This window comes from Podarcis bocagei, assembly GCF_964188305.1.
Source record: "Podarcis bocagei genome assembly, chromosome: 12".
NCBI classification, from domain to species: domain Eukaryota; kingdom Metazoa; phylum Chordata; class Lepidosauria; order Squamata; family Lacertidae; genus Podarcis; species Podarcis bocagei.
Genome location: NC_138137.1, coordinates 61070503 through 61083169, shown reverse-complemented (window position 1 = coordinate 61083169; position 12667 = coordinate 61070503). Strand labels below are relative to the sequence as shown.

Genomic DNA, 12667 nt, shown 5'->3' with positions numbered 1-12667 from the left:
CCACATTACACAAGATACAAATAACTCACTTGTCAATCACAGTTCTGAATTCATTCATTGACTGAAAACACTGAAATTGCCTGCACCTTTTGCATAGTAACTTTCCTTCTAGGAAGGCTAGAGGATAGCTTCTCCATTTTCTTCCTTTTGTTGTTAAAGAAGGCTCAGAGTCTTGGCTGTAGTGTCGTGCGGGTCAGGTTCTTAGCAAGACTCGCCCACACTTGCTTATCTTGACCGTGTACCAATTCTGTAACAAAAACAATGCATTTGCTTTGTAGGGTTTGGCAGCACAGTCAGAACTTGGAGGCTCTTGAAGGCTTCCTGAGAGCCCAGATGGATGAGCAAGATTCATCTGGAACTGAAGCAGGAAAAGTCAGTGCCTTCAAAATTGGGAGCAGATTCTGGGAAAACTCTGTGCAGAAGATCCTGGGTGAGGAGGACACTCTCTGCTCAGATGTGCAGAGCCAGCAGTTCAGGCAGTTGTGCCACCAGGAGGCTGATGGACCCCGAGAGGTTTGTGGTCGATTCTCCCACTTTGACCATCAGTGGCTGAAGCCAGAAAGGCACACGAAAGCTCAGATGCTGGACCTGGTGGTCTTGGAGCAGTTCCTGGCTGTCCTTCCGCCAGAGATGGAGAGCTGGGTGAGGGAATGTGGAGCAGAGACCAGTTCCCAGGCGGTGGCCCTGGCCGAAGGTTTCCTCCTGAGTCAGGCAGAGGAGAGGAAGCAGGCAGAGCAGCAGGTGAGAGAGACTTCCCTCTGGATACTCCCAAGGGGGTCTGAACAGGAGGGTGAATATCCCAAAATTCTCTCCTAATGGCCCCCACCTCTTCTTTGAAAGTATCCAGAGAATGATATCAGATACCCCTGAAGTTTTTGCCTCTGCCATTACCGTATTTTTCGCTCTATAACACGCAGATTTTTTCTCCTAAAAAGGAAGGGGAAATGTCTGTGCGTGTTATGCAGCGAATGTGTGGTCCCTGGAGCCGAAAAATCAGGCAAAAATCAAACCGCGCTTCAGGGAGAAGGGAAACCTGAAAAGAGGAAGTGGTTGCGTTCCTGCATTCTGCCTCAGGGTCTTACTGCCCACCCTCTCTGTTTCGTTGCTGTGTTTGCTCAAACGGAACAAAGAGCAGGGAAAGCCCCTCCCCTCCAGGCAAGAAGAGAGGAAAGGAAAGGAGCGTCCTTCGTTCTATCCTCTCCCTGCTCCGGAGGGAACAATGTTTGTGAAGGGAAGAGAGATTACAGGTTCAGTTTAAAATTCTGATTTGACTTTCTGCTTTTTGTTTTTGGAGACACACAGCATTCAAATATGCTTTCTTCCATTTAAAAGGATGAAATCCTTAAACAGTGTTTTGCCTGTAAATTCATGCGATCTGGAAGATTACAGTGTCTGTACCTCTTAAGGGATGGCAGAGCTTAGGTTTCGCTGCTAAATAGTTCTTAATGCAGTTAAAATGCTTTCTTCTGTCAAGGCAGTTAAAAAAAATACGTATATATCAGGCAGCCGGAAAACATGCGGGTGGGAGGGAGAGGGAGAGAGAGAGAGAGAGAGAGCACGCTGGCTGGCTTGTGTGGGTGGGTGGGGGGAAACTTTTGCCTTCCTTTCCTCACGTTATAGCCCTCTCCTGCATTCTTAGCCTTCTGTGTTTTTCCTTCCCTCCCCACTTAAAATGTGGTTACAAAGCATGGATCCACATGGATCCTCAGGATCTTTGCATTGGGTCACCCCAAATTCACCATCAGAGCACACAGCATGTCCATGGCTACAGCCTGGCCCCCAAAATCACGCACCCACTGTTGCCTGGGGCTGCAGTGGTGCAAAAACATGGTTACAAAGCATGGATCCACAGGGATTCTCAGGATTTTTGCATTGGGTCACCCCAAATTCACCATCAGATCACATGTCTGTGGCCACAGCATGAAGCACAAAAATGATACGTCCACTGTTTCATTCAGAATATTTTTTCCCTTGTTTTCCTTCTCTAAAAACGATGTGCGTGTTATGGTCAGGTGCGTGTTATAGAGCGAAAAATACGGTACTTTCCTAATCTTTCTCCTCATTCTCTGCTTTGAATCCTTGTTGCTCTTTCAGGAAAAGGATCTGTTTGCAGAAATGGGCCCGGATTCCTCTGGGGCAGAGAAGACTCAGCTGAACACCAGAGAGTTGACACTGGGTAAGGAGGAAGGAGTTTTTTCTCCGTTAGGTCTCATTTTGTGGATTTTAAAATTAATCCATGGGTTCTTTTAATCTTTTTGGGGAAGACAATTGGGGACAAGAGTCCTCAGGAAGGGAGACATTTCCCCCCCACAATTAAAATATGAAATAGGTACAAACTTCAAACTGCACTCAGCAGGGGAGACATTTTCTAAGGCCTATTTCATATAATCATCGAGTTGTAGAGTTGGAAGGTACCCCAATGATATTGGTCCAAACCCCTGCAATGCAGGAATCTCTGCTAAAGCATCCGAAGTATATAAATTTTTTTAAAAAAATTCCTTCCAGTAGCACCTTAGAGACCAACTAAATTTGTTATTGGTATGAGCTTTCGTGTGCATGCACACTTCTTCAGATACCGTATCTGAAGAAGTGTGCATGCACACGAAAGCTTATACCAAGAACAAACTTAGTTGGTCTCTAAAGTGCTATTGGACAATTTTTTTTATATTTTTATATATTTCAACTGTGTCAGACCAACACGGCTACCTACCTGATGCTAAAGTATCCATGACAGATGGCCATCCAACCTCTGCTTAAAAACTTCCAAGGAAGGAGAGTCCACCACCTCTTGTGGGAGTCTGTTCCACTGCTGAACAGCTCTTACTGTCAGAAAGTTTTTCCGAATGTTTAGTTGGAATCTCCTTTCTTGCAACTTGAAGCCATTGGTTTAAGTCCTACCCCCCAGAGCAGGAGAAAACAAGCAGACTCCCTCTTCCCTGTTACAGCCCTTAAGATATTTGAAGGTGGCTCTCAAATCTCTTCTCGGTCTCCTCTTTTCCAGGCTCAACATACCCAGCTCCTTCAACCGTTCCTCATCAGGCTCGGTTTCCAGACCCTTGACCATCTTGGTCGCCCTCCTCTTCCCCCCTTTCCAGTTTGTCAACATCCTTTCTTAAATTGTGGTGCCCAGAACTGGACAAAGTATTCCAGGTGTGGTCTGACCAAGGCACAATAGAGATGGACCATGACCTCCCTTGATCTAGACTTCTGTTGATGCAGCCTAGAATAGCATTAGCCTTTTTTGCTGCTGCATCTCCCTGTTGACTCATGTTAAACTTGTGGTCCACTAAGACCCCTGGATCCTTTTCACGTGTACTGCTAGTAAGCCAGGTGTCCCCCATCCTGTATTTGCGCATCTGGTTCGTCCTGCCTAATTGCAGAACCTTACATTTGTCCCTATTGCTATGAGCGCAACAACAGCCTGCCTTCTGAGAAATGAAATTGTCATTGAGGCAATGGAGGAATTTGTCAGACCTTACGCTCGTGGCAGAGTTTGAGTCCCAGCAGATGTCAGGGAAGTTAAAGTCCCCCATGATGACTATTATGGTTAGAGATGCACTGCTTCACCTCTGAGAAAAGCATTCACTAATGTCTTCCCACTTACCTTTGTCAGGTGACAGAAGGATTCCAGAAAGACCTCCGCATTCACCTTTTCATTGTGGTGGAGGGGAAACAGTGGCTGTGGAACCAGACCAGGTAGGAAGAAGGAGCATTGTGGGGAAAGCAGCTGAGGAGTGGGGCAGCCTTTGGGTCTAAATAAACCTCTGTCCTCCTTTTAGCTTCTGTCAAAACTGCCCTGAACATGCTATTCAAGGTTTATGTGCTGAGAATAATGAACAACTGCCTCAGTTTAACTTAACCTTCTGAGTGTTGCAAGTATTGTTTTTCAATTGTTGTAGTTTTGCTTATATATTTATCATTGGATGTTAAAATAGGCGTCTAAGCAGTTGAGAAGCCATAGAAAACAGTTGCCAGGGTTCCCTTAAGCAGTCCCATCAGCGGCACAATGGGGCTTTCCCACTGTCTCCTCCCCCTCCCTGTGCCCCCCTGTGCTCCTGGAAGTTGGCTTTAGGGCATCTGGGGGTATCCCTCCCCAGAACAGCACATGGGGAGAGGAGAAGAGAGAGGGAATCCTTGAGTCTGGCCAACTGGAATACCTGATTTGAAGAGCACAATGTGGAGTTCCACCCATTTGCACAAAGATTAATACCCATCATAAAAATACACAATAAAAGAATTCTTTTAACATGTTACAACCAGCATCCATACTTAACATCTGCAGCCAAACAATCCCATTAAAACAGCTCAGCAACGAACAGGCAGAAAACAGCATAACAATGTGTAGAAGACAATCTTTCTGCTGTCTGAGAGCAAGACATTTTTCTTCTTCTTTTAGGGTCTAGTATGCTTTGAAGATATAGCTGTTCATTTCACAGATGAGGAGTGGGAGTTGCTGGATCCTGACCAGAAAGCTCTGCATAAGGAAGTCATGGAGGAGAACTGTGGGATCATGAACTCTCTCAGTAAGGCTCCCTGTTGGATCATGATATCTCTTTTGGAATTCAATACGTATCTATGTAACGAACTTCCTGTATTTTGATGGAGCACAACAGGGCCACCTATAGCACCTGCTTTTCTGACACCACCGCAGCACATTCAGAATGGAAGGCTATCTACTGTTTGGTCTGCAAATATTCTTCCATTTATTCCTTTTTAAACAATGATTGGGCTAGTCTGAATTGCCTAGGCTTCAGAGTTGTTAGGGGAGTTGAAGAAGCTTCTGTCAGGGTTTTTTTGTGTTTGCTTTTGTCGGTTTTTGATTGAGCAACGGGATGACTGACCTTGGAAACGGAGCAGATTTCTTGATTGGGCCAAACAAAACCCATCCTGGAAGAGAGCTAGGCTTTTCAAATGAAGGTAGTGAACCCTGTAGTAAGACCTCACATATGATTCCCTTCGGTTCTTCCTCTATCACAAGTGTTCATGAGCATTGCTCAATAGTGGGGGCCTCCATTTCTTCCTGAGGCTTTAATCTGTTTATCTGTTTGTTGCAGATGGTGATGATTTGGAAATTAAGAACAGGGGAGACCATGACGAACTCCATCCAGTGGAGAATCCGTATGAAGTTTTGGATTCTGGAGAGAGCCTGAGTGAGAGCTCCCATTCTACTTCCCATCAAATAAATCCCACTGGGAAGACACTCTATCAGTGCTTGGAATGTGGAAGCAGCTTCACTCGGAAGGAAAGTCTCACTTCCCATCAAAGAATTCATACAGGGGAGAAACCCTATCAGTGCTTGGAGTGTGGAAAGAGCTTCAGTCGGAACTCCCATCTTACTTCCCATCAAAGAACTCACAGCGGGGAGAAACCATATCAATGCCAAGAGTGTGGAAATAGCTTCACTCGGAAGGAAAGCCTCACTTCCCATCTTAGAATTCATACAGGGGAGAAACCATATCAGTGTTTGGAATGTGGAAAGAGCTTCAGCCGGAAGGAAAATGTCACTTCCCATCAAAGAATTCATACAGGGATGAAACCATATCAATGCCTGGAATGTGGGAAGAGCTTCAGTCGGAAGAAAAGTTTCATTTCCCATCAAATAAGTCATACATGGGAGAAACCATATCAGTGCTTTGACTGTGGAAACAGCTTTAATACAAGCACAAACTTTCATAATCATGAAAGTAATCACCTTGGGGAGAAAACATTTCAATGCCAAGAATGTGGAAAGTGCTTCACCTGGAAGAAAAGTCTCATTTCCCATCAAAGAATTCATACAGGGGAGAAACCCTATCAGTGCTTGGAATGTGGAAAGAGCTTCAGTCAGAGTGCCCATCTCACTTCCCATCAAAGATCTCACAGTGGGGAAAAACCCTATCAGTGCTTAGAATGTGGAAAGTACTTTAGCCGGAAGGAAAGTCTCACTTCCCATCAAAGAATTCATACGGGAGAGAAACCCTATCAGTGCTTAGAATGTGGAAAGAGCTTCAGTCGGAAAGAAAGTCTCACAGCCCATCAAATAATTCATACATCGGAGGAACCATATCAGTGCTTGGAATGTGGGAAGAGTTTTAATATAAGCACAAACTTCTGTCAACATCAGAGAATTCATAGTGGGGAGAAACCATATCAATGGCTGTGTACAAATTTGATTTTAGAAGACTTTAATTAGTATGAGAGTAAAGATTGCATTAGTGTATTTGTCGTTTGTCAACCCAGCAAAGAAGTGGACTTTGTCTTATAAAACACCCTGTGCCCAATATTTCTTATTCTGTGTACCCAGATCTGTGAGGTGCAAGTCATTGGCAAAGGTTTTGAATGTCCTCGCTGGGGAGAAGGTAAAGAACAATTTGGCAACACTGATGAGGCAGCCCAAAATGCTGAATTTTTTTTTTGAAAAGTTGACAAGCAATTCATAGTTTACAAATTTGTGGTGCTCCTGAGCACTACTTCCATCCTCAGCATGTCCGGGATGGCAGTGGTGTCAGCTTGAAGCTCTTCCTGGTATCTCCTGACCAGACACAGGACAGCTCCCAGGAGAGCCAGAAGTTCCAGGCTTCCCTGTGTGAGAAGGGTAAGTTGAGGATTCCCTTCCTGCTGTCCTCCTCCGATTATTCAAAGTACATTCTGAGAGGATGCAAGGAGCAAATAATTGTTATCCACGAGGAAGAATGAGTTTTGTGTTTATTGCACTCAAAGGTGGTTGGGAGCAACAGCAAGCAAAGTTTATTTGCTTTAGCCAACCCCAGTCCTCACCTGCACACATCCGACACATGGAAAAAGGCTTAGAGTGAACCAAGATTCTGAACAACACAACTCATCCCAGTGGCAGGTGTCTGACACTTTTTCCCATGTCATGTGGACATATCAACAGATCTTGATGAATTGGAATGTTTCTATCCGTGTCTCACATATATTCCTTGAGCAGCTGTCACTGTTCTACTTCTCCCCAATGTTAACTGAGACTCAGTCACAATGGACAAGGTATTTTTGAAACCATGCTGGGCGGCTGTGTCTCGAGTCAAGGCCTTGTGGTGACCCTCTCCACATAAGTCTGGTGCCCCACAGATTATTGGTTCTCATGCTCTTGCTCTTCTTCACAAGAATGGGAAACGATACTGTCCAATGTATAACTTTGTCCATGGGTATTCTGTCTTCCAACCTATCACCTGCAGTCCTTCTCCATAGCTCTTCTTGAATGTGACTGTACTGTAACATTAAAATACTGTTCCATGCCACCCCAGTCTCCACAGCAGTGTGAGATTCCAGTGGTCTAGGCACTTGCCCAGATTCTTGTTTCCTTTGGAAATGAGGCACCTCAGAGACTGTGGTTTATTTCATAGACTCATAGAGTTGTAGAGTTGGAAGGGACCCCCTAGAGTAATCTAGTCCAACCCCCTGCAGTGCAGGAATCTCAGCTAAAGCATCTGTTTACATTTAACCATTTCCAGGGTCTTTCTTTATTAAGACTTTGACTAGGTTTCCTGTTCATTAAATGTCTCCCAATACCCTTTTCTGTAGGAATGAAAAATCACGGGAGACGAGAGAGGCAGGTGTAACATGAGGCGTCTGTCAGGGCGGGCCCTGGGAGCCTCTTTTATTGAATATTGCAAGCATTGCCACAGGTGGGCCTGTGGCTAATTGATTGGTTGATACATACACAAAGAAACTTGTGATTGGTTAACATAAGTACAAGGCGGAGATTACATGTGAGAGGTGGGATTTACATATGATCATTTATCACTGATACATTAAAGGCTGAGAATCGGAGCTAGAACTAGACAGGCATGAAGCCTCCTAATTAAATTGTAAATAGAGATTGATATGGCACAAACAATTACTAATGATTGATCATAACATGAAACAATATAACAATCAAGTTCTGTAGATGTGGTCAGCTAGGCATGAAGAGCAGGTCATGTTGTTTTCCATGAGCTTAGGATGACTGAACAAGGAAAGTTACAGATAGGTAGCCGTGTTGGTCTGCCATAGTCAAAATAAAAAAATTCCTTCCTGTAGCACCTTAAAGACCAACTAAGTTAGTTCTTGGTATGAGCTTTCGTGTGCATGCACACTTCTTCAGATACACTGAAACAGAAGTTGCCAGATCCTTCTATATATCTGAAGAGAAGCTGCTGAATTGCAACTCATTACCAAACTTAAAACAATGGACAGACCTGGTCTGAACAGAGACATTGGATTCTTATCTCATTATACATGACTAAGCCATTTCTCATCTTCTCACCCCTTTCCTTTTCCTGTAAGACCTATTACAGTCGTTAAGAGTCGTCAACAGGCTCATCTCAGCTATCTGCCAATCTCCAATTCCCACCACCCTTCTGAGTAATACCCCTCCCCACCTCACTATATAGAAGGATCTGGCAACTTCTGTTTCAGTGTATCTGAAGAAGTGTGCATGCATACGAAAGCTCATACCAAGAACTAACTTAGTTGGTCTTTAAGGTGCTACAGGAAGGAATTTTTTTATTTTGAACAAGGAAAGGAATGTCTTGGTGTTTGGAACAGTTTTGTACAGTTTGTGCGGAAGCAGATTATAAGCAAGACTTCCCAGAATGCAAGAGAAAAGGAGCAAGGCTTCCCCATAATGCAGCAGTTATGGGCAGAAGGAGAACTAACAGTTATGTGCAGAAAGAGGACTTCCCTTTACTTTTCCATTTGTCTGCAAAACAATTCAAGATTAATCCCAATTGCCCTGTCTAGCCAATTCTCTTTTCAGGCATACGGTGACCACCATAGAGCCCATAACAATTTATTCTTTTTCGTGTTCTGGAACGGACGTTCACTACATGCAGTCCCTAAAAGCAGCTAGTTCTGTACTGTAAAAGGCAGGTAGAGACCTTTTCAATTTAGCTAGGCCATAAACCAAAAAGTAAATGGAATAATCAAAATGAAATTATTGTTTTCTCCAACATACACACACACACCGCTGACCAGAAAACCCGAACCAGTTGTAGTGTGCGATGTATTTACACTGGTGAAAGGAAATCTCTCCCTTTCTGGGAAAGGCTCTGGCTGGGGAGAAACCTTCCTTACAACTGGCCTTGACCAGCTGTGAACTTGCGGTGTACTAGGTTATGAAGTCCTCAAGCCCTCCTTGTCTCTCCCAGGATCCTTCGAAGACCATGAAATCCCCGAAGACTCCTGGCAAACCCTGCTCTCAGAGCGAGTTGGCCTTCTTGTCAGGATAGGATCACTTCTTCCCTGAAATTCCTCTCTGCCTCTTGACCTTCACTGTTCCCTTTTGGGCTCCTGCTCAAAATATGCTTGTCAGGCAAGCATTTCTGGACACATAGATGTTGATGTGTTTTAGTCTTGTACTGTTAATGTTTTTACTGTTTTTGATTTTTATTTAGCTGTTTAATTTAAATGATTTGTTTTTAACTGTTTGTAATAGATAATTTTAAAGGGACGCGGGTGGCGCTGTGGGCTAAAGCCTCAGCGCCTAGGGCTTGCCGATCGAAAGGTCGGCGGTTCGAATCCCCGCGGCGGGGTGCGCTCCCGCTGCTCGGTCCCAGCGCCTGCCAACCTAGCAGTTCGAAAGCACCCCCGGGTGCAAGTAGATAAATAGGTACCGCTTACCAGCGGGAAGGTAAACGGCGTTCCGTGTGCTGCGCTGGCTCGCCAGATGCAGCTTTGTCACGCTGGCCACGTGACCCGGAAGTGTCTCCGGACAGCGCTGGCCCCCGGCCAATAGAGTGAGATGGGCGCACAAACCCCAGAGTCTGTCAAGACTGGCCCGTTCGGGCAGGGGTACCTTTACCTTTAATAGATAATTTTAACATTTCCAGTAAACCGCTGAGATGTTTTTATTACCATCAAGTAGCATATCCATTTTATTAAATAAAAATATCCCACCCACCATGTTCTTACTATCATGACTTTCTGCAAAGAAATGGGGCTTGTGAAATATATTCTCATGTTGGGCCAGCAAAACCCCCCAACTCTCCATCACATTGTGGGTGCTGCCTAGACGCGGAGGTGCTTTCTATTTGTTTTTTGTTTTTTTAATGGAGGTGGGGGCAAACTTCAGAATCTTCATGGGGATATTTTCACTGATCAGGCAACAGAAAGTAACTTTCTTTTTCCCACCCACCGCCGCTTTGATCAGCTTCAACCCAGCAGCACCCCCAACTTTTTGAATCATGTCGTAGCATCATGCTCCAAGCACTCCATTGGGATGGGGTTGCTGCAGCCTGGATCGCATCGGGTGAGTCCGCTTATGTAGGGGTGCAAATATCGAGAGTGTGGGGGTCAGGTGGGATTGCTGTGAGGAATTATGAAATATGGAGCAAGCCATTGTGTCCACAATGAACGCATTGCGTTGACTGGGTTTGATTCATTGACAATAGTTTCTGATCGAATCCCACAGGCCTCTGCACCTCTGCCATTTGCTTTCTCTACGCCTGACAGGCACGTATAAGCATTCTAAACACAGGCCAGTTGCTTCACCGGGCATCCTCAGCACATAAAGATAGTAGGTTACTTTGATGTAGTTTTTAAATCTTTAGATAGATCTTAAGGGCCAGGAAGAGAGTTCACAGGGAGATGGTATATACTGCCATCCTTCCTCTCCTGAGGAGTGCCCGTCCTACGGGGAATGGTCCTCGTGGAGCCCCTGCTCTGCCAGCTGCGGTGGGGGCAGCACCCTGCGGCACCGGCAGTGCCACGAGAGCCCTGCGGGAGCCCCCTGCGCCGCCGATGCCATGGAGGAAGCAGCCCAGTGCAGCCCACAGCCCTGCGAGGGTGAGTCTGCCAGCCTCCTGGCGTCAGGGCAAGCGGGTGCCCCTACCCCTGCCAACACAGCCAACTCTCTCATTTTTATTAATTTTTAATTAATAACAATCTAGTGGAGGCCACATTAATACAATGCCAAATCGTGCCAAATCACAATACAATAAAAAAAGCCAGTTAATCAGTTCCAAATTCAACGTTTTTGGGTGACTTCCCATATTCCGGTTATCTGGAGTTGATGTTAATCCTTGGTCCTGCTCCAGTTCGCTTAATTAGTCCGAATTCCACAATTCCGATCTTAATCCTTTGTTTTAGCAACCGCTGGTGTGATGACTTTTCATCCGTATTTAATAAATCCATATCCATTAACTTGCAGAGGGGATTTATATCCTAGAACAGTCAACTCTCATCCAGGGAACAGCAGTTTGTTTGTTTCCCCCCCCCCCCCGTTGTGAGTTGCGATACTTTGTGATTTTCCACCCTTAACTCCTATGTGCAGATGGGCAGGATCAAAATAAGAAGCCTTATTAACGAGTTGTATCTGATGCTCATTGTATGCAGAGTAGACCCACTGAAAGTGATGGACGTGTCACTTTGTTGTAGGTGATAGACGGTACTTTTATGGCGTTGCACAGTCTTGCGCGTCTTTACATATACATTTATTTATGTATATATTTACTTTAGCATTATTATTCCACTCATTACGTTGATTAAATATAATTTTAGTTTTTAGAGGATGAAATATAATTTTAGTTTTTAGAGGATGAAAACAAGAAAAAAAATATTCTAAACGAAACAGTGGATGTATGATTTTTGTGGTTCATGCTGTGGCCACAGACACGTGATCTGACGGTGAGTTTGGGGTAGCCCAGTGCAAAAATCCTGAGGATCCATGTGGATCCATGCTTTGTAACCACATTTTTGCACCACTGCAACCCCAGGCAACAGTGGGTGCGTGCTATGTGATCTGATGGTGAGTTTGGGGTGACCCAGTGCAAAAATCCTGAGGATCCATGTGGATCCGTGCTTTGTAACCATGTTTTAAGTGGGGAGGGAAGGAAAAGCACTCAAGGGACAAGAAGCACGCGTGGGGTGGGTGGAGAAGGATGCTGCTAATAATGAAGAAGGGGGTATAAGGGGAGAATAATAAAAATAATAATAATAATAATTTATTATTTATACCCCGCCCATCTGGCTGGGCCTCCCCAGCCACTCTGGGCGGCTTCCATAAAAACCAAAAATACAGTAAAATGTCACACGTTAAAAACTTCCCTGAACAGGGCTGCCTTAAGATGTCTCCTGAATGTCAGGTAGTTGTTTATCGCTTTGACATCTGCTGGAAGGGCGTTCCACAGGGCGGGCGCCACTACCGAGAAGGCCCTCTGCCTGGTTCCCTGTAGCTTTGCTTCTCGCAGTGAGGGAACCGCCAGAAGGCCCTCGGCGCTGGACCTCAGCGTCCGGGCAGACTGATGGGGGTGGAGACGCTCCTTCAGGTATACTGGACCGAGGCCGTTTAGGGCTTTAAAGGTCAGCACCAACACTTTGAATTGTGCTCGGAAACGTACTGGGAGCCAATGCAGGTCTTTCAAGACCGGTGTTATATGGTCTCGGCGGCCGCTCCCAGTCACCAGTCTAGCTGCCGCATTCTGGATTAGTTGTAGTTTCCGCGTCACCTTCAAAGGTAGCCCCACGTAGAGCGCATTGCAGTAGTCCAAGCGGGAGATAACCAGAGCATGCACCACTCTGGCGAGACAGTCCGCAGGCAGATAGGGTCTCAGCCTACGTACCAGATGGAGCTGGTAAACAGCTGCCCTGGACACAGATTTGACCTGTGCCTCCATGGACAGCTGTGAGTCCAAAATGACTCCCAGGCTGCGCACCTGGTCCTTCAGGGGCATAGTTACCCCATTCAGGA

At 45.4% G+C, this 12667-nt stretch overlaps 1 protein-coding gene and 1 long non-coding RNA gene across 2 annotated transcripts; both read left to right on the top strand.

Annotated features, from left to right (window-relative positions):
* The first annotated feature begins 128 nt into the window (after positions 1 to 128).
* Positions 129 to 7634, top strand: LOC308569573 (uncharacterized protein). The gene is made up of 5 exons (XM_081163669.1): positions 129 to 741; positions 2095 to 2176; positions 3614 to 3696; positions 4397 to 4523; positions 5055 to 7634. The coding sequence occupies exons 1-5, from the start codon at positions 262 to 264 to the stop codon at positions 6170 to 6172; spliced, it is 1890 nt and encodes a 629-aa protein (XP_081019795.1). The 5' UTR covers positions 129 to 261; the 3' UTR covers positions 6173 to 7634.
* Positions 7635 to 7765: 131 nt separating this feature from the next.
* Positions 7766 to 8940, top strand: LOC308569809. The gene is made up of 2 exons (XR_014000875.1): positions 7766 to 7958; positions 8504 to 8940. It is a non-coding gene; the product is annotated as an uncharacterized lncRNA (long non-coding RNA).
* Positions 8941 to 12667: the final 3727 nt, after the last annotated feature.

Excerpts from the sequence above, each read along its gene's own strand:
- LOC308569573 (XM_081163669.1), top strand. The coding sequence starts at position 262 with ATGCATTTGCTTTGTAGGGTTTGGCAGCACAGTCAGAACTTGGAGGCT. Across the intron at positions 3,697-4,396 it reads TGGCTGTGGAACCAGACCAG|GGTCTAGTATGCTTTGAAGA; the intron begins GTAGGAAGAAGG and ends TTCTTCTTTTAG. Across the intron at positions 4,524-5,054 it reads TGGGATCATGAACTCTCTCA|ATGGTGATGATTTGGAAATT; the intron begins GTAAGGCTCCCT and ends TGTTTGTTGCAG.